General features: G+C 37.3%; 1 protein-coding gene across 1 annotated transcript in view; it reads right to left on the bottom strand.

Annotated features, from left to right (window-relative positions):
* The window catches only part of SHANK2 (SH3 and multiple ankyrin repeat domains 2), a 362929-nt gene that overhangs the window by 208664 nt on the left and 131430 nt on the right, over positions 1-22835 (bottom strand). Inside the window, exons 12-13 of the mRNA XM_063289598.1 lie at positions 21427-21596; positions 8885-8998 (exon numbers count right to left, since the gene is read on the bottom strand). Of these exons, the coding sequence (XP_063145668.1) occupies positions 8885-8998; positions 21427-21596 (284 nt within the window). The remainder of the gene's footprint in view (positions 1-8884; positions 8999-21426; positions 21597-22835) is intronic.

Consider the following 22835-nt stretch of genomic DNA (forward strand, 5'->3'; position numbering starts at 1 on the left):
GGGCTGTTTGACTTTTTTATGAAAAATGCCCTGTGTGTAATATGAGATATGTAAATGTTCTGATATATTTTGAAGTGGGGTAAAGATTTAAGAATGTTTGTTTGGACTGCTTTTAAGGGTTGTATGATTCTATTCTTTTTTAATTATTTGGATTAAGATTAATTGGATTGCTTTTAAGGTTTGCTTGTTTTTATTCCTTCTTAATGATTTGTTAAGATTTATAAGGTATAATAATAATTGCTTGGTTTTAGGGTTAATAGGGTTAAGACTGTTATAGTGTTATTAATTATAAAAGTAGACAATTTATGTATTTTTTTTAGTTTCTATTATAGTAGACAGAAATGTATAGAATAGTGGTAGGAAGGAAATAATTAAATAAATGTCTTTGGGGGTGGAAGTTGAGTAGGAGGTTTATATATTTCTTTTTCTTTTAATATAAGGGGAGGGAACAATTGTATTTAGTGATTCTTATAATGTGCTAATGGAAGGATTTATAGAAATAATGTGATTTTGGTTTACTCTATAAGGGATTGATTATGGAAATTGCTGTATATTCTTGCTGTTAAAAGCCAGGAGTTAACTCTTTTTGTAATCTTTAAAATTCTTTTCTTCTTGTTTTTCACACTTTTAAAGTTTTTTTCCTTTTTCCTTTTGTAGTTTTTTGCTTTTTTGTAGTTTTTATCTTTAAACTTAATAAAATTCTTATTAAAAAAATCATAGTCCAGCACAAGAGAACATAAAAGTAGTAAGCATTCTGGCCCATCCAATAATAATCATCAAATCTATGAGATATAAAATATGTCTTATAGATATTTCGATAAGTATCTAAAAGTTAGCATTACTAACACAATGCTAGGACATTACAACATTGAAGTATATATACAGGAATTCTAATAAGTATCAATACTAAAACAGCAAAAACTATGAAATAAAAAATAAAAATACACTATAGGCTAAAAATTAGAACAATGTATGAAAGTAACAAAAACAACAATACTATATCTATGCTAAGTATAGATAAATATAATCTGTGACCTGGTAATCTTCCAAGTACAGTACTAGGGAAATAAGAGCACTTTGAATGTCTCTATAAAATGAACCTGAAGAGGAATGCAGTCATTCCAAAAATAGGATCTTCCTATAATTTCTCTGCAAAACAGCCAAAGGGAGAGCATTACAACACGCCTAAAGGAAAAGCTTTTCTGTATTTTGGGGATTCTAGTTGTATAAGATGCATCACAAGTATTACTATATATTTGCAAGTGTCACCAAAAGAGATATTTGTTCCTGTACTTAAATCAGCCTTCCACTCCATATCCAATGTTCACTACTCAAGATCAGAACTAACTTGTTCATATCCTAATGAGAGTAAATAGGAGAAACCCCTAAAGATGTTACCATTACCATCAGGGACTGGGCCAGCCCTACCAGGTAGCCCAGGTCAGGAAACAGATTCCACAAATTTGACTGGAACCCTATTTTATTAACATAGTGTCACGTTCACTGTTTCAATGTACAGTATACATCGTAACGTTTCACATGCCATGGCGCTGACGCGTGTTTCTGTTTGGGAGGGAGCTGCTGTGAAACCTTGTGTCAAGCTCTGTATCTATGTTCATTTCAATGGAACGTGTTTGGGTTATGTTCTCTGCTCCAGGACTTTTCCCGCAGACCATCAGAAACCGTTAGGAGCACCTGGGATTGTGAACTTGAGAAGATTCTACGGGGGGAGGGATTTCATTTGCACTGAGGGTTTTTAGTTTGAATTTGGCGTGCTTTTATCATTCTCAGCTTTGTGATCCTGTACACTATTCTTTAATAAATCAGATATCTTTGAATTCCTGCTTATGAGTCTGATAGTGTTTCAGAATAGGCAACCATTACACATAGGCTATAGTAACAGAACCTTGAAAGCCTAACTTTATTTTCCCTTCCTCTTATACATCAGTGAATTGGGTGAAGCCAGTCTGAGCTTCTCTTTTATGTTTTGTCTGTTTCCCATGCTCAAAGCACACTTTTGTTTTTGTAACTGTTTCTCCAGAGTTTATCTAAGGCCATTGGTTCTCTGCAGACTGCTTCCTGACAGATTCAAATCCATTCTCTAAAGTGAGAGGGGCTAGACTAAGCTGACCATATGTCCCTTTTTTTAACATTTCCAGACCGTCCCATCGTTTTAATATAAATGTCCATTTTGTCCCGTTTTCTTAAAAACCTTACTTAAAAATTTGAAAGTTCCCGCGAACCTGTCAGAATGCAGCCTGACTTTGAGTGGAAGGAGGGGGAGCTCAGCAGAAATGGTGGGGAAAAAGCTGCAGAGCTCAACCGGGCGGGAAACCTAAAAAGAAAAAAACCAGAATCAGCTGATAGGCGGTGATCAATTGGCTCCTGCCTTGAAATGGCGGGAAGAAAAGAACGTAAAAGCACATCCAGAGGAGGAACGGCTTGTTGGGGGCAACCGCTCACTAGACTCTCCAGCCCAGCCTTGCCTCTTGCAAACGAAGGAATCCAAAGATTCCCAGCCTGAGAAAACTGGAGGAGTTCCTGCCTGCCGATCCAGCCCGTCGCCCAGCCTTGCCCCGTTTTGCCATCCCAATGTCCCGTTTTTGTCTCAAGGAAATATGGCCAGCCTAGGCTAGACCCAAAGGGAAACAGGATAATCTCAGCCAATAAATGAATATAGGTACCCATACTCTAGCTTCTGCTTTCACCACAGCTGCCTCAAGACACAAGCCAGCATTTCTGAGGCATTGGGGGACCTGGAGTATAATTCTTAGAAATTTGGACTGGATATACTCCAGAGGGGAAGTCAGAGAAAGGGTCCAATTTAACACAACAAACTGCTGCCAGCATATTTGCTCTGAGCTAATTTGAAGACAGTAGAAATATATCTAATATATTTCCAATATACAACAACAATGAATCTTAAGATCACCTAGCGAAGGTCATACTTTTAGTCTTTTGATAGTTTATTCCCAAATCCCAATGAAAAATAAGACAAAAGCTTCAAATGCAAAAATAAAATAAAGCAAGATAAATAAAACACAAGTAAAATACATACAGAGAAAAGCCCTAACTGAAGAAGGCCTACATGAGGAAAGAATGGACACCAAAAGTAACTTTTAAGGGCCTATGTGAACTGAATCTCAATAGGATTCATCTCTGAAATACACTATACAGTATATGAAGCCACTGGGAGAGGTCATCTGAGGGCAGGCAATCAGGTGTCATCAATAAACTGATGGTATTCAGTCCTACATGTCAAACCTTGCTTGACCAAGTGATGCTGTCATGATTCTTTCTCAGTATCTGTGGGAGTCTGGGTACGAAGAAACAAGCTTAAGGTCTATTCCAGCAAGGCCAGGTGGTTGTGGATTTAGGGGCTCCCAGATCTGGAGATTTCCCCTAATTAGTTTTGGATGGGATTGCACTGCCCCAGACAGAACTTGTGAGCAACCTGTGGGCCTCTTAGACACTTGGGTCCTGCTCAAGAGCTGTGGTGGCTGTAAAGGACATAGGAAACGGCCTTAAAGGACAGGAGGAAGAAACACTACTAAGGTAATGATCAGACAAGCACAGCTTGAGCCTATTCCAAGAAAATTGTTCAAGTAAATGTCTCAGTGAGGACCCTCCCTAATTCACACTAATATGAAAGGAGGGAGGAAGGAAGCACATTCAGACTTGCAAGATTCTGTTAATTTACCTGTTACAATAAAAGTAGTCCTGACCTACGTATATGGCATTGGTTTCTTAATCTGGTCTACTTTATAGGGCTGACAGTGGCTGTGGTTTCAGGGGCCTCTGCACAAAGCCATCTTGTACAACAATCCCTTGACCAGGAGACCCTGCTAATGGTAACTCATGTTTGGTCACCTCCCATTTGGATTACTGCAACATGGTGGGGCTGCCCTTGAAGAGCACCTGGCAACTGCCGCTGGTCTAGAATGTGGCAGTGAGGTAGTTACGAGTGTACCTTGATACACCTATATAATATCACTGCTGTGCAAGCTGCACTTGCTCCCTGTAGTTTCCAAGTGCAATTCAACGTGCTGGTTTTTACCTATAAAGCCCTTCATAGCTCAGGGCTAGGTTATCTGTGGGACTGCCTCTCTCCAATTATTTTTGCCCAACCTGTGAGATCTGACAGACTAGACATGCTCTGGGTCCCCTTGATTACATAATGTCTTCTTGATGGAAGAGCGCCTTCTCTGTTACTGTGCCTGCCCTATGGAACAGCATACCCCTTGAGATTGAGATGGCCTGATGGCCTTCTGTAAGGTGTTAACAACTTGACTTTTTCCCCAGGTATTGAGCCAAGATGTTTAAGGAGCCTGTTTTCAGGGGCCTGTGGAGTGCATATGATCTTGTTGCGATTTTTAAAAATATTTTTATTGTTAATTTCAATAGTTGTTTGCTACCCAGAGCAGAGCAAAGTCAGAACCCAGGCAAAACTAAACTGGAAGAATGTGCTTTTATACTCAATGACCAAATAGATCCATTTATTTTTCCAGATGAAATCTCACTACTATCCATTAGCACCATTTTCCACATCAGACAACGTGAATTTGTTTGACAGTAAAATGGTTGTGACTAAGACTTCCCTAGCCTTATTCTTTTTCCTTGTTGTCAGCTTTTGTAAAGAACTCAGATTCTGATATGAAAACTTTGAAATCACATTTAAATAATTCCTATAGTTTTAAAAAATACAGAGAGTAGGTGTAAAAAAGTCTGTCATTTTAACATGTTGCTAAATCTCTTAAATGTAAAGGGCATATTTGTAGCTCCAGGATAACTGTGTTCCTAAAACTTGCAGTGTCGCATGAATCATAGGCAGTAATTCTGATCACATGGTACAATTTAATTTGCTATATATAACCAAAATGAGAAATTTAATGTTGTAAGAAAGGTTCTTAATTATATCAGAAGTTAAGTCTTTCTCAATTTGAGCTTGATTACTGGTGACATGTCCATGCCACGCTCTTGGCAACAGTACAGAAGTGGTTTGCCATTCCCTTCTTCTGGGATGTTCTTTCAAACTCCCATTCAAGTTTATAGCTCTGATATTTCCTAATAGTCACCATCTAAATACTAACTTCTGATTGTAAACCACTCAGAGTCCCCTTTTCGGGGGAGATGGGCAGTGATGGAAATTTGAAATATAAATAAGATAAACAAACTAGAACTGAACTTGCTTAACTTTTTTTGAGATTACCAAAGGCCATCTACTTACTGCCATTAGTTATGACACTTAAGATATAGTGGATGATATTTGGATAAAACTGCAAATAGATAACATTTGCACTACTGCATAAGTAGTTTATGTAGATTTAAATACTTCTAGAACATGTGGCACAAAATTATTTCTTTCTCAAAGCGAAAGTAAATGTGCAATTGAATTGTTTTACAAGAATTCATTTATATGTATGTAAGACAGTATTCCTATAGAATGAAAGGCAATATATTTTTCATTGAATCAAAATGCTATACAATAATTTTTCCTCTCAAACAAACTCTTCCAGCCTTGGAGAAATACTCTTTGTGCCCTGCCAGGAGGGCTGCAAAAGGTCATGACTACTGTCAACATGACACAGCTGAAGGAGGCAATAACATTTCTTACAGTGTAGGACGTTTAATTCACTTGCAATATGGAGAAAGCTTGGGTAGAACTAGGGTTTAGTTGCACTTCTGGGACTAACTGGATTTGTGGACAAACTGACTGGTACAGTCCTTACCATTAGCAGGAAATGCTACGTGTGGCATGAGTAAGCCTGCTAGCCTAGACTACAAATTCTCTATCTTACCAAAAAGTGTTATGGAGAAGCCTCAGTTGACCAAAGTGTCCCATTTGATGATGACCATGACATATGGAAGATTGTGATTTGAATGGAAGAGGAGTCAGTTGTAAACAGCATGAATTAACAAATGAAATGGAAGAAATAGGTATGTGGAGCTGTGGAACTAATAGAAAGGGTAAGAATGTAAACGATCTGAATGAAGGTGGTCAGATTTTGTGAAGTGGCATTCATGAATAGTAGGGAAGTAAAAATACAGATATACAGTAATTATGAATGAAAGGACTAAAACCCATAACTTCAAGGATTTTTTTTTTTTTGGTTCAATCAGTGTAATGGAATAAACGGAAAGAAAAAGGAATGCAATGCATGGAGTCACAGGAGCATTGTGCATGCCAGTTGAAGAAGGCTTTTCACTTAGTAGAAGATGTTGGGCAGGGCCTGAATTTCAACTAAAGCAGTGGTTCCCAACCTTTTTGGCATCAGGACCGGTTTCGTGGAAGACAATTTTTCCACGGACAGTGGGATGGTTTCAGGATGATTCAAGCACTTCCTCTTTTTCCCGACCTTTTATTCTTTTTTCTTTGTGCTGTTTGGAGATAGCAGCCAGTGGGCTTGCTTTCTCTGACAGGAGGCAGAGTTCAGGTGGTAATGAGAGCAATGGGGAGCAGTTGTAAATACTCAGGCTGTAAATTCGCTCACTTGCCCACCGCTCACCTCCTGCTGTGAGGCCTGGATCCTAACAGGCCACGGACTGGTACTGGTCCGCGGCCAGGGGGTTGGGGACCCCTGAGCTAAAGGAACCAGCAATCAGAGCCTTTAGAATGTTAATTCAATATCAGCACAGAATAGACTCATTCTGGGTACACACTAAGGGTGTGCTGTGGGAATATTGGGATTTAGAGCAAAAGGATTTCTTGCCAGCTCTGGGATAGGAGGGAACACAACAAAGCAGCTGGATGTGGCTTTGGAATCAGAGAGACACATTTGACTACATTCAGCTTGGTTTCCCTGAATATCAAAAAATCCAGAATTATGTGATCACTTTCTCCAGTGTTGCTACTACAATGACTAAATCTTCACTTTTGGTTAGTATGTAGTCACAGTAAGATGATCCTCTTGTGCCTCGCTTCATTTTCTGAACCAAGAAGTTATCACCAATGTCAGAAACTTTCTGGAAGGATCACACTTGACACAGTGTGTCTTCTAACAGATATAACATTATACAGTATTATACTGTAATATTATACAAATATAATTGTATTACTATACATATTATATTTTATTTACATTTATTATACAAATTATATTGTAATATTATAATATTATACAAATATATTATATTTTGTTATACGTCACCTTGTATGGCATGGCCGGCAATATAAATTTGATAAAATAAGTAAATAAATAAATATTATTGTATCATTTTCTTTCTATATGTCTATCTAATTGTACACCTACCAGAGTTCTTTTCCTATTAGGCTATGTAAAAGGATGGACAGACAGAACCACAACAGGAAAAATTATTGCTGGACTACACCCACTTACAAAAACTGGCTAAATATGTTCAGATATTTCTCACATATCACGATAAGCTCTCTGCGCATATAACAGCTGGTGTGTTTGTAGGTGTAAACATATGTTTGGAAGAAAGAATGGTTGCCTTCACTTTAAGGAGTACAAAAATTGTGTTGATATCTGGGCTTTCAGGTAAGCCTCTTCTACCAAATTTCTAAAAGAACGATAGGAGTGTTAACGGTGCTGTGCCAGAAGAAGCTAGACTTGTAATCAGACACTGCAACAAATTAATTCTTGGAGATGAATCTAACATCCACATATCCACAAAACTATGTGGTTGTTTTGATACACTGCAGAGTTCATAGTGTGAATTCTTGAAGGTTTTTGACACTTCTCAGCTGACATACATTTACTAACCTTAGATGATATTTTACCACTAACAATTCACTGTCTTTATCTGTCTTTCATTTATTTTCTAGCTAATATTGACTATTTGAAAACTGTCTGAAATAGCCATTTTCTTTCAACACAGAAAACAACCATTTGAGAACACTGAATCATGAGCTATTTCTGATTTTATTTATTTTATTTATCTAATTTATCCTCACCCATCTCCTCCCGTTAGAGGCCTCTGGGCGGTTTACAACAAGTGATTAAAACCATCAGAATAATACAAAAAATAAAATACTATAAAAATACTATAAATAAAAATAAAAATAAAGAATAAAAAATTTGTACCTCTGTTCATAATTTTATCTTATTTATAAATGGTTAAATCTCAATTTATTAAAACCAACCATAAAAATATGAAATAACCATTTAACTGAAATATTATTTAATTTAAAATATCAATGGAAGAATATTTATCAATTTCATTAACAAATGCTAAATACTAGAACTCATGACATTTTTTCACTTTGAAGATGGAATACCTTTTCATGTATACTGTAACAAATGCTCATAAATAAAATCAGTCATTACTTTAAAAAGCTCTTGATAAAATCACACCAGTCCTTAATGTTTCATACATTCAAGATTATAAAAGTTTCCAACCAATCATAAGCAGGAGCACATAAATTAAATTTGGTTTCAGTCTCATCTTCACTAAGTGAATATAATGAAAGTGAAGCATGTTAATGTGTGAGTCATCTTGTCTCATTAAAATGAGATGGGACTAAAATAGGCATTAGATGCATAAGGGAGGCCTTGGCAGACTGATGCCTTCCATATTTTGGCCAATGAATTTTGGAAATTGTCCAAAGCATCTGGAGGTCACCCAGTTGCTCACCATACTTAAACACATATTCAACAGAAAAGGAATACTTTTTAAAAAAATCATCCATCGTTTTTTCTTTTTTAAATGAAGAATCAAATTGTCCATGCATTTAACTCTTCTACTGTTTTCACATACTTTTAGAAAAGAAGTATCTGCACAGTAACATAAAGCTATAGGTTTTAAAAATTAAATCTACAGTTACTCTTTTTTTGAAGTAATTTCTAGTCAACTGTACTTTCTCGTGAAAAATTATACTTGTCAGAAACTTGGCATTGCTTATTCTTGAATTGCACCATCTCACCTGGTTTGCTTTCATTTGGCTTACATGGCACTTCCTCAACGCATTCTGCAGGAAACCATCCAACATGTCCTCGAGTACTGCCTTCCCAGAATCCACCCTCTCCGACGTTCAAAACTAGATATAAAATAGGAAAATACTGTTCAGTTTTTGTTGTTTAATATACAAGTTTAAATAATAACCCCCAAACTTAAGTACAGATAGGTTGCTATTAATGCGGGTTCAAATAGTGCAAGATTCAATTTAGTACAAATCATAAATTGATACCAGGTCGTATTTAATGCGAGCCAAAATTCAGTTAATGCTAGGCTAGCACATGCACAGTTGAGACTACCGTATGCACAGTTGCTACTGCGGTTTTAGACACTAGTCGTCATGTGTGCAAAATGGAGAAAAGAAAGGTTCCATCTGAGGAATGCTCAAAAAAGAACAGGCTCATTTTGAAGAACTACAACAAAATACAGGAGATTGCAGGTACACTGTGGATATGGGTTTATCCTCCAGCTCGTCCTTTGTTTACTTGATTTATTTTAAGTATTTATGAGATCTACAGGTAGTCCTCAACTTACAACCACAATAGGGACCGGAAAATTCATCATTAAGCAGTGCAGTTATTAAGCGAGGCATCATGTGACAGCATCCGATTTTACATTTTTGCAGCAGTCGTTAAGCGAATCACGCAGTTCCCCATTGATTTTGCTTGTTGGAAGCTGGCTGGGAAGGTTGTACTTGGCAATCACATGACCCCGGGACAATGCAACCATCATAAATACATGCCAGTTACCAAGCGTCCAAATTTTGATCATGACCATGGGATGCTGCGATGGTTGTAATTGTGAAGACCGGTCATAAGTCACTTTTTTCAGTGCCGTTGTAACTTCAAACGGTCGTTAAATGAATGGTCGTTAGTCAAGGACTACCTGTATCTAGAAGATTGCATGGCAAGTTATAATCCATTAGAAAGCAATAAAAAACATTAAAACCACATAAAAAAGAACTGAAGTGTGGTCTAGATAACCATCTTCATACCGCATCTTGTATTACATGACACAGATGTTTTTGTCAGTGCAAGCTTACATTTAGGAATGTTATTTAGAATTTTTTTGTTTTTATTTTGCTTTCTATTACTATTCTATGACTTTGTTAAAAAGAAATTTAAGTTGCTAGTATATTCTTTTAATCTTTTATTGCTATATTTAATTAATAAACATATAAACATTTATGTTTAAAAAATTTAATTCCTATTTCTATTGAGCTGGAACCAATTACCCTATTTTCCAAAGAAATATCACTTCAAATAGTGCAAACTTAAATAATGTGACCATTTCATGGGATTTGTTATCAACACTAATAGAGACCTACCTGTAGTAATTTTAGCAATAAACTAAAGACACAATCAAGAATTAATTTATACAAATAATTTTATGCCCAAGTTGGAATAAAAACGCAATATAATATAAGCAGTTATATACATAGTATTCAGACTGTACTAACAGAACATGTCTTGACAAAGGACCAAAACAGAGAATTAATAACATATTTTAAAGTACAATAAATAGACTAATATAAAAGGTGCCTTACATTCTAAGCATTTTTCACACAATTAGCAGAAGTTCGTTCAGTGAATCTTAAAAACGAGTTATCAGAAATTCCAGAAAATGAGTTTTGAACATTCAGTGAGACTTCAGAGATACTGCTCCAAAGTAAGTGCTATATGAATTGCAAGTTAAGATGTTAAGCCTTTCATAAACTGTGTTGGAAATGATTAATTTAATTTTACTCAAAGGAAAGCCACTTATGTCAGTGACTAACAGCTTTAGTTTAAAAACCATGTTCATGCAACTTACAATCAGTATACATTTTTGAATTCCATAAAATTGCGTCACTGCTGAAGAAAAATGACAACGGTAGCACATGTTCTTCTTAAAAAGACTAAAAGTACACATAGGCATTCCATGTTAAATGTGAGCATTGTAAAACTGAAAGCTACAAAAACATTACTAAGGATTCTTTTTAAAGAGAAATGAAAATTAAAGTTCAATAAACAGTTAATGACTGTTCTCCTGCCTTGTGCAGGTCTGATTGGAATACTGTAATACACTGTTTCTCCCTCTCATTCTTCTTCAGAAAAGCATATACACTGGCACACAGATCCAGGCATTATAGTTAACTATATTTAATTTTAATGTATGTTTATATTACTTGTTCTTAAATATTAAAATATTTACTGTAATTGTCAGAATCCATGATCAAAGAACTGATAGATTGTTTGACCATGTTCATCTGCCAGTTCAAGCCAATGCGTGTCAAGCACCAGGAGGGAGGGGGATTCAACAGGAGTGTGAAAATACGGTGTTTGGGCTAATGATGAGAGTCAAGGTCGTATCAACAGAAGACATCTGGAAGTGGAATGCTGGACCGCTGGTGCAAGAGGGGAAGGAATGTGGAGGGGGGTTCTGGCTTGCCTGTTTGCTTTTAATTAGGTAGTTTAAGCAGGAATCTTTAGTCATGGCTTTTTCCTCTATTCTATACACATCTTCAGTACATCTGAATTCTGCATTTCAACTGATGCATGAGTCAGACCATTATTGGGACAAGTGTGTCAGATTCTTACAATAATAATTAAATACTATTAAGTAATATATGTCAATAAAATTAATATATCATTTACTAATAACATATTACACTTAAATAGATCATAACTACTGTTATCAAGTTAGGCACAGCCTACATTCAGCCCCTCTTCGTATGTTATTTGAGTAGAAAAGTGTTTCAAGTAAAACAGTGAGATCATACATAAACATGAATGTTGGCAAATGAGAAATCTAATAAATGGGCTTCTATGTGAGCTGGAATTCTGGGTCTGGAAAGAGGTCTGCAGATTGTCTTCCTTTCTTCAAACACTTATGCTGTATGATAGGATATGGAGTCTGGAGAGAGGGAAGCTGGAAATATTGGAAGTAAAGTATATGGATGTGCTTTAATTTTGGGAAACTTTCCTTGCAATAAATACATCAATAAGCTATCATCTATTCCAATATTTATAGATCCTTAATGAATGTTGTACCCTGCATTGGGACTATGACTACAAAGGAAATCCACTTAAAACATTAGTAATGAATAAATAGTAATAAAGTGAATATTATGTTCATGAAATGACTTCTGGGTTATGCTGTGTGACACAATGAATATCTGCTGATGATTTCCAAACACATATTTATCTCACATATACTATCAGAAATTTTTTGCTTTGTATTTTTAGTCACCTTTTTAATTTTTTCAGATTTCTATTCTGCTTTTTATAGTGAAACTCTGTAAGCCACCAAGGGTCTGGTCACTTTCAGGCAATCAGATTAAGTTTATAAGTAAATAAATGAATACCAGCCATGAAAACCTATGCTCTATGACTATGTAATTTATCAATAAATTACACTAATAGATGATTTAATAATGGCTTAATCAAGTCAATGTCAATTTCTAGCAGCCACATAGATAAACCTTCTCCAGCACATTCTATCCCCAACATGGTCCTTGAGGTCTTCCAATGATCACTGCTGCACTCAAGTTTATCCACCTTGTTGCTGGTTGTCCTCTTTTTCTCTTTCATTCTACCTTTCCCAGCATTATGGACTTTTCAAAGAAACTGAGTCTTCACATAATGTGACCAAAATACTATGAGTCAAGCCTGGTCATTTGTTCCTCAAGTGAGAAGTCTGGTTTGGTTTGTTCAGTGATTCATTTCATGATTTTCTTGGCTATCCAAGGTATTCTCCGGAGTCTTCTCCAACACCAAAGTTCAAAAGCATCAACGCTCTTCTATCCTGCATTTCCTTTCTTTCTTTTTATAATGTTATTGAAAGTTTTAAAAAGGAAGATAAAAACTAATACAGACTAATAATAAAGTAAGGAAGAAAAAAGAAAAAGAAATAAATCAAAGACAAAGCTAAAAGTGTAAGAAAGGGGAAAAAAAGTAGAATAGAAAAGAAGATATAAAGAAGTAGCTTCCGAACTTTACAGCAATTGTAAGTACAATTATAAATCTTCCTCTAAAGTTACAACATGACTCTCTTCTTTCTATAATCTACCCTGTCGAATCATCAAAACCATAAATCGTAAGTTTATTTTTTTTTTCTGTTTTATGGAAAAAGTCCATAACGGATTTCCAGTCAGCAATCAGTCAGTAAATATTGCCTTTTTCTGATCAAAGATGTCAATTTAGCCATTTCAGCAAGTTCCGCCATCTTCACCAACCATTCCTCCATTGTGGGTATTGCCAAATCTTTACATCTTTGTGCATGTAGTAATTTTGCTGCAGTTATCATATACAAAAACAAAGTTCCGTGACTTTTTTCCAACTGTTTGTCCATCAATCCCAAAAGAAAAACCTCTGGTCTCAATTGTATATTCATCTTTAAAATCCTCTGAATCAGTGTGTGTATTCGAATCCAGAATTTTCTAGCTTTTTTACATATCCACCACTTGTTCTTCTTCTGTTTCAAATTACAATTAAGTTTATACATTTTAGCAACTACATGTTCCAATTTGTTCAAAAGCACTTTCACCAAAAAATAACCTTTCAAAATAACTTTCCTTTTTATCTGTTTCAAACTTTCTTACACCCACTCCTTGTTGAGCTTTTTGCCAAAAGTTTTCAAATCTTTGACCCCGCCTTTTTTTTTTTAATCCAGAAAGAATGTTGACTCACCAAGTGGAATTCTCTTACCCTGCCACTCAGAAAACCTCTTTTTAGCTGTAAATTAATTACATCCGGAAGTGTTTAAGAAAGTGAGGTATGTGCGAACCTTTTGTCCATGCAGGCTGCATTACGGCTGTGAGCTTGACTGAAATTCCTTGACTCCCAGCCCTTCAACTCACAAGTCAACCGCAAAAACCTCAGTTCCTGCAGCCTACTCATGAGGAGCAGCTGTCCAGAGTGCAAGTGGGTAACGTCACAATTTCTTCTTTGACCAGAAAGACTGCCCCAGCCAGAATTCACCATCTGGCTGCCGATCTCCACAATGCCATCCCTGCTCCTTCAGGGGCGTCTAGTCTGCCATAGATCCTCACCTGGAAGTCCCTATCGTGCTTTTTCAAAGTCCAATTTTCACTTCCATGGATTGTCACCAAAAAAACCACTGCCTGCATAATTCTGATCTTTGTAGGTATAGATACACCACAGCATTTGAATAGCTTTCTCAAGATCTTCATTGCCACTGTACCAAGTGCTAGTCTGTAGTGCCTTTCTTCACTGCTAGTTCATTAATGGTTGCTAATTGATCCTAAAGGGCAGAAGTTATCCACCACTTCAATATCTTTACTGTCAATTTTAAAGCTGATCGCTAAGTTTACGTTCAATAATCAAGTCTTCAATCCCATTCAACTATCTGTTTTCTCATTCCTTAAACTGTTCATGTTTATCTGAAGGTTTAAAACCTAGGCAATCAAATTATGGGAGAAGAAACACTTAAGAATATTTTATTGAAGGCCATTTAAGCAGCAGTCCAGTAGCTCACTATGAATCACATTTATCTCACAAAATATATTTAAAGTTGTAGATTAAGCATGGGTTTTGTTTTGCACAGATAAGGTTTTTAATTTAACATGGCAACGTAATTGAAAAAAAACTAATAAAGCTTATGATGTTATGATGTCTGAAACAGGTGTTGTCTGAGACTCCACTTTGATCACTGGCACTGCATGGGGGGGGGAGTTTATCAAATTTATTTTTATCAGCTGTTGTTTTCTTGTGTCATGAGTGTTAGACAGAAATGATGTCACTGGGCATGACTAATGGCTCAAAGTAGAGAGATATATTTAGCTAATTACATAATAGTTTATTAATATAATAGTTTATATGTATTTTTAAACCTTTACCTGAACCTGACCCAGTTTTGGCTTTCTTGGAATAATGTTTACTGTCCAAATCATTTGATGCATGATTTAGTCTCATCTAGTCTTATGTCTTCCAGATATGCTAAACTAAAACTTCACAAATTACAATCCAGCATGATGAATGGATATTAATTGGCACAGTGCCGCTCTGACCTGGCCCCATTAATTCCCAATATGGTATGATGTAATGCCATTGAGGGTATGATACACTTGGAGATGGAAAACTGTGAGACAAGAAACTAGGATGACTACCTCACTGGCACAGTGTATGAGCACAAAAGGAAAAAGTGCTACATATTCCAAATCTCAGTACCACAGTATACTTGTATCTGTCACCTATTCTTTTTTGCATGTTCTGTAACTTCTTAAAAGAACGCTTAGAAGTGTTACTTTTTTGTAGTTCATTATGAGTGCTGGTTTTGGGATACTGGTGTGGGTGGAACAACAGAGGATAATTGGACGTTGAGTTCAGGAGCTCATGGCCTCCATGGCAACCATCTGCTTCTTCCAGGTAATTTCTGACCCGACACAGTCAAGCAGCCAACTACATGCTGGACCTTGCTTCTGCCTGGGAATAGCTTGTTCTGACTTGGATATGGAAGGTATTACATTTAGCCCTTTGTTCTAGTCAGATCAGTTCCTGGCTCAGACAGTACTGACTACTGCCAACAGGTACTTAGGGGAATTTCCGAGTGAACTGGCAGATGGTTCCATTGAACACTCAGTAAAGCTCTAGCAACAGGAGATAATTAGGGCTCTTGATATGATTGCTCTTGAGAAGTCTGCTTCTGTTGGCTGATCCCAGGCGGTTCCCTGGCTTATATCTCTGGTAGATACAATGGTAGAAACGATTCCTGGAATGAGTGGAGGAAGACAAAAAGTGAACTTGACTGAGCATGAATATAAGTTCTAGTTCAAACATGCACCATGGCAATAAGGACAATGAAGTTTTAGCACTTCTTATTCAGGAAACAGTGATGGCAGTGATCTGAGGGAGTCTGTGGTCTGCCCTCTTCTTAAAAGGCCCTCCTTGGGTCTATCTCTATCTATATGTGACTATCAAATTTATTCACTGCCCATCTCACCCCTATGGGGCGACTCTGGGCGACTTACAATAAGAAATTATTTCCCAGTCTCCAACTTCTCCTTTCTGATGGGGGTCAACTGAAGACTGCCCTAGATTATCTGGATCCCCTTTCAACCAGGGTTTAGCCTGGATCATCTTTTTGTGACCTGAATAGGAGTAGTGTATCCCTCTTGATCCTATTAGCCCTCTGATAGTCTTTAATACCATTGACTATATATCTTTTTGGATTTTCTATGAACTTTGGGAATTGCAGACACTTTTCTACAGTGCTTCCTCTCCTTCTTACTTGTAATAGTACGTGGGAATGACCTTGGGAGGCAGGTGGAACAGCCAAATAAGAGGCAACTTAGCCTGCAGCAGGAATGTGGGTGTGGCACAGCCTCAGAAAGGACCCTCCCTAGTTTCTTGGGCTGTAAAGTCAAGAGGGGGGGGACACGTACTTTCAGACTTGCAAAATTTTGTTAATGCAACCTTACAAAAAAGTAGAAATTGTTCATCTGTGCGTGCTTCTTGTGTGGACTACCTTGCAAGGCTGACATTAGTGGGCAGTTGCAGTCAGTAGTTATGGGGAAGGAAAGATTGACTAGATGGTGTGGAGTGCTGCAATGTTAGGTCCTTTCCCTGCTTTTTTAACAACTACTGGAGTCTACTAGGGGAGGTTATTCATCAATCTGGAGTGCAGTATCATCAGTATGCTTATTATACCAGCTATTCATCTATCCTGGGCTGTGCTAGAAATCCTACTGAAATCTTGTTGCTATATCTAGAAGCTATTAGGGCTTGGAAGAGATGGAACAGGATACATTAGAACCCTAAGTAAGATGGAGGATTTGTTTGTTCAGTTTTCTGTAGAGGGAGAGGGAGCTGTTAACTGAGGTAGCAGGTTTATGACTTGGATGTTCTCCTGGACACATACCCACCATTCAACGGTCATGTGAATGTGGCCAGGACAGCCTTCTACCACTAGTGCACCAGTTAAGGCCATACCTGGAGTAGTGCAATGGTAACTCATGCCCTCATCACTACTGGCTGGACTACTGCAACATACTCAACATTGGACTGCTTTTGAAAACAATTTTTAAAATGTTGGTGTAACTGGTGGTTGTTGGCACTTTTCATTTGGAACAGCCTTGCTTAGAGAAATTAGATGGATTGCCTTTTGGTAGTTGTCAAAAACGGAGCTCTTCCAGAGAGAATTTGGAAAGTAAGCTGACAATATATGGATTTTTTATATATATTGTTCCAGTTTTACTTTGAATTTAATTATTTTGCTAATCACAGAAATTTTAATTGTTACAATGTATGCTGTTCCTTACTGCTGTTAACTGCTTGAAGTCCCTATGGATTATGTCATTATATGAATTTAATAAACAAATTAAAACATTAAACTAAAAAATCTTAGTGCATTATCCATTGAAAATCTCCTAATCCTGACACTTTGCAGGCTTCTTGCCTGAAGACACATGTGTTATAGGTAAATTGCTAAAATAGATACAGATAAATAAATACATCTATAAGTGTATAAATAATGTGCATTTCTCCTCCCCTCCACAATTTTGATGGCTCCTCTTCTGTAACAGTCATTGCTAATATCATTTTGAAATATTATGGTTTCTTAGGTAGAGGCACAGTATGCTACACATAATTTTTGTCACTATTTCCCACAAAAAAAAAAATTGAACAAAGTTCATCCAATCATGACAAGCTGAACAACACTGTAGAAGTTTTTGTTGATTTCCAATGACATCAGGACAATCTGTTCAAATCAAACTAAGATGAAGTGGTCTGTTTTCTGAATTACTAAACTAGGTTCCAAACTGAACTCTATGGCAAATACATATTCCAAACTCCCATCGTTCTGGAGCGTGCTGATGCTTGGAGGGCCAAAGATACTCTCTCCTGTCCTACAGTAGATAGTATTTCATCCTATCTAAGACAGGAATTAGATTTTGTGTATATATGCTACAAACACTTAAGGAACAAAAAAGAAAATGTGTTTGCATGGAAGGAAAGAAGGCAATGGAAAACCCATTCTGTATTGTTGCCAAGAGAACCACATGGAACTGTCAGCAAAGACATCAGAATTCAAACTTGATTTTAAGAAGACTATTTTTAGTCTGTTACTATACCCAGCCGGGAATATATAATCAGACAGATTAAGATACATGGCCACACAACAGGGCAAGTACTGGCAAGGGTAGGAGAGACAAAGGGCAGCATTTGCACAACTGTTACTCAACATGCAAGGACAAACAAGTTCCACACATAATACAAGAGCTGAATAACAATCGTATTCGCAGATGTCCCAGATCACCGGATACAATCATCTCCTAGAAATCTGGATTGTGTATTAATCACTGAAAAAGACAGTCCTGCTGCAGACAGTAACACAAAGGGAGAGGGGCATCATCACATGAAGACATCTAACAGGACTATACCTTAGGGCTGTGCAAAGCTCTCAAAAGATGCTTTACAAAGTATGTTAGCAAATGAAGCACTTGTCTTCACAGTATAAAATCAGTCCCATGCTTTGGAAGGCTGTTTGAAAGACTATCCCTGCCTATCTGCACTCCTGGTGGTCCCACCTGCAGCCTTGGCATATGCAGTCAAGCAGGGACAGACTTCAGAACAGCACCACAAACCTTCCAAAGGGAACACAAGTATTGTACCTAATTTCCAGGATCAATACTTAGTTAACACTGTTCAAGTTATTAAAAGATAACTGTAAGTAGTAAAAATACATTCCACCAATACTATAAATTACACAACTTGAACTCTAAAAACCAAATTTTGGATGTGGCACAATTCCACGTAGTTCAGGAATGGTTTTCCCAAGTAAAATTAAATTCTATAGCAGATTTTATTTTTAAATACAAAGTTATTTTAGACATTGAGGCATAGTCCCAGAATTTAGTTAGCTAAAGAGGGAGTCAAAGATCTTTACGAAGAAAAAGCACATAAAATACTTTCAGCTGTAAACATGTTATAATGCCAATTCATTTATTCATTTTATATTTTTACAACATTGCCACTACAGATGATAGAAATATCCAACCTGCTTGTTAAATTTTTTAGATTCTTTTAGTAATCAAAAAATCGAAAGAGCAATTTGTTGGGAAAGTTGCAGTAAAGCATAATAAACCTGGTCATGAACTAAAAATGAAATTGATAGTTGATAGTTGATAGTTGATAGTTGCAAGAATTGTGGTATTATATTGACTTCTGAGAAGCAACAAGCAAGAGAGGGTGGACTCTTTTGAGGGACCAAAAGAACTTTGGGAACTGAATATAAGGAACATGAAAGAGTATAGTGGTTTATGAAACTATAACAGCAGAGAGATGGATAAGGTTGGAAGATCAGGGAAAGGATCTTTATGCTAAGCTTTATCTGAATGATTTTAGTAACAGAATGCAGTATTTACATGGGGACCTCCTACCTCTTTCTTTTCTCTGCAGTTTTTTTTATAATAGCTGGAAAACCTCCTGAAGATTAATGTACCATGTCTCAGGGAGTGGTAGCTGGAATAGAATTTGCAGTCATAGAGCAAAAGCCCTTAAGATCCAGAGCAAATTACGTGTTGGATACAACAGGCAGTCATTGTGGGTAGTGAAGCCAAAACCCCAGTTAAAGTTTTATCATACCCTTGAGAAAAGAACGAAAGCATAGCATATAACCGTTTCTCATGTCTTTGTCTTACTGCCAGGAACTATAGAAAAAGAAAAGAAGGAATGTAGGAGCGACACTGTGCTGTGCTTTTCATTTTTTCCCTGTTTTTCTAAAACTGGTGATTTATTGGAAGGCAATTCCCATCACACGTCAATAATGTTACCCATGGATTGACATATTAGTGCAACATATATGGAGGATACCAGATGGGGAAAAATTTTCCCTTAGATTGCTCAACCACCCTATTTCCAGGCGGGGTAAGTTATTATTATTTATGATCAAAGATCCAAAAGTGTAATTTATTTTATTACAATAAATTCTAATTAAAATGAAGAAAATAAAAAGCTACATATAACAACATTCATCAAGTAAGTAGTATAATACATTGCAATGATATGTTTTGTTCATTTATTCCATGCTTTAGATAACTGGAAGGTGACTCTTACATATTTCAAATCCTTAACTTATCCTGTGGGGATACTTTTCATCTTTCACTTTTGCCATTGCTTATTCTGCATTGATCAGACTGCACCTAGAATTTTGTATCAGTCCTGGGCACATTTTAAAAAGGATACTGACAAACTGGAGTATGTCCAGAGGAGAGCAGCCAAGTTGATGAGGGTCTGGAGAGAAAAATGTACAAGGGAAGTTTGGTCGTTCCAGGCATATTAAGCCTGAAGAAGCAAAGACTGAGGTGAGACGTGGTATCTGTCTTCAAGCATCTAAAAGGTGGTCAGGCAGAAGGCGGAGCAAAATTAGTCAGAGTTTGAGAGAAGGCAGCTGGAGAAACAACCACTTTAAATTACAAGGAAACAAATTTTGGTAGAACAGCAACAAAAAATTTCCTTACAGTAAGAGCTGTTCAACAATGGAAGAGACTGCTCTGGGCGATGTTGGACTCTCACTTGCTGGAAGGCAGCTGTCAGGGAGGTTGTAATAATGCATTATTTGCACTGGGGAAAGGATTGGGTTATATATCTCCTAGGTCCTTTCCAACCCTTACATTCTATGTTTCTGCGGTTTGATGGTTTGAATTATTTATTATTTGTTTATTTAGCCTCACCCGATAAAACCCAGAAGCTTTCAACCCAGGTCTTGATGAAGTTAGTCCTTGCCCCAAAAGCAGTTTTTGGAGACGAGTAGGTGACAAGATTGGCTTTTAACCTTTAATTGATTGAGCTAATTTCCTGCCATTTGCTGTTTGCATCTCCTGTTTTTCCTTTGTCATCAGGGCCTTATTGTATTCTTTCTGGTTGAGTACTGCCTCCTGCAGGTGCTGCACATTATTACTTCTGAAGGATATGCAGGCTTTGACTAATTTAACCTTGGCTTCAATGCATTCATGGTCAAGTCAGGACTTTGATTTGGATTTACTTCTGCTATAGTTTGTTTTGTCCTTTAACAGTTCTAGGATGACGCTGACCTTTTGTGGAAAAATGCATAGTGTTTCCCTCTCGCCCTTTGCAGCTCAAATAAATTGCCTAAAACAGGAGGCTACAGATTGGGCCGTAACTTCCTCATACTCACTAGTCCCTGTCCAAGACTATTTCATAAGCACAGATATATTCTACCTAGATGCAAGAGCATTATAAGATAATCTTGTAATAATACAGGAGTGATCACTATCAGGATAAAAATCAATTTCAAAATCAAGAATTAAGTCTAATAATTTTGGAAATCTCATCTTACAATCATGCCTACCCCTCAAAGACAGGAAGACTAAGACAGCATCAGCTGACTGCCTTATACCTGCACATTTGCTTAATAAAAATAAGCTCGAAATCCAGATGTCTGAAGCATCATTATGTGGGGATTGGACCTTTAGGTTCAGCTGCCTGCTTCATTTAAAAAAAATCACTACATGGCTTCCAAGAACTTTTGAAAGGAGCAGAAACTGACCTTTTACCCTGTCCCCTTTGTGCAAATGTATTTCCCCTTCTCCTTGAGGTTGATATGGCTTCACGACAATAAATAGTCTTCCAGGTACAGCACTATAAAGTTTGCGTTTTTGACCCTGATAATCCAAGGCAGATATAATGTCTTTGCTGGCACTGGGATTATAATTGGCACTGTAAGAGAGCAGAATAGAATGGTTTTATTTCATCTTTTAAAACTGTTTTAAACAATTTTATCTTTGAAACAAACATTTGCGCCCCACAGAACAGCATAAAATTGTACTGCATTATCTGCTACCTATCTAGCAGCTTAGACAATTTTTAAAAAACTTCAAATACATTTCTAAGGAGAAAATGTCAGTTAATTGCAGTATTTTTTTTCACTGAAAGCACTATGATTTTCTGATCCATTGGTGTTTCTGACTTTTGGAAGATTTACTGTACTTAGGCAGCCATATACAGTAACCATGTTGATCTGCTTTCCTCCTCTCCTTCAAATGGAAGGCAAGTATGTTCCTTAAAAATTGCTGCCCCCTGCAGCCAACCTTTTACCACATTTCAAGAATTAGGCTGGTAACATTCCTGCCTGCATATAAAGTAATGTGGTGGGGTGCAGGATAGCTATTAGTTGTTTGGGGCTGGGAAAAAACAGTGCTTGCAGCATGAAAGGATATTCCCTGCTGCTTTTTCCCATTCCAACTTTCTGAGTTGGGGTAAAGCAGCAGGCAAAGTCCTCTCCTGCTACAGGAGGAGGTGTGCAGGGCCTCCACCAAGGCCCTTCCTTCTCCCTTTAAACTCAGCACTTGCAGTGGGAGAGAAAGTTGCCTGTTGCAGAGTCAAGTGTGTTCTCTGCTAACATCATTCTTTCCTTCTTCATTTCCTTCCCTCAATTTACCTATTCCTGTTAAAAGAACTACACCTTCTTCTATGACAAAGCTGCATCCACCAGGATGACTTGCAATATTTTGCAATTTCTTGGTTAGGTTGATAGAAACCTGATCTCTTTCTAAAGCAAGACAGAAGGTTCAAGCAAAGACAAAGGGATAAACATCCCAGCTGGAATTCAGCTTTTTGCTAGATGCTGCCATATAGCTTCCTTTCCAGCCCAATTCTCTTGCCTTTCTTTCCTTCTTTCCTTTTTTCTGTCCTCTCACACAAGCCCTGCAGAGCCATTCTATTTGTGGTCAATATTCCACAAAGTCAGCATTTCATAAATAACGCCTGCCCCAAAGAAAATAGACTGGTTGATCAACTGTCCAGTCCCTTGGGCAGCCATCACAAAACTGCTCATGGAGGTGCAGAACCCCACAACCAGACAAAAGGATGTGGTCCTACAGCAGGCCAACTGGAGCCCTGCAGTCCACCCACTTCTGAAGGCTCTTCCTTCATGCACACTAGAATGTTCCCTTTTCT

The sequence above is a fragment of the Candoia aspera genome, chromosome 1 (genome assembly GCF_035149785.1).
Source record: "Candoia aspera isolate rCanAsp1 chromosome 1, rCanAsp1.hap2, whole genome shotgun sequence".
NCBI lineage: Eukaryota > Metazoa > Chordata > Lepidosauria > Squamata > Boidae > Candoia > Candoia aspera.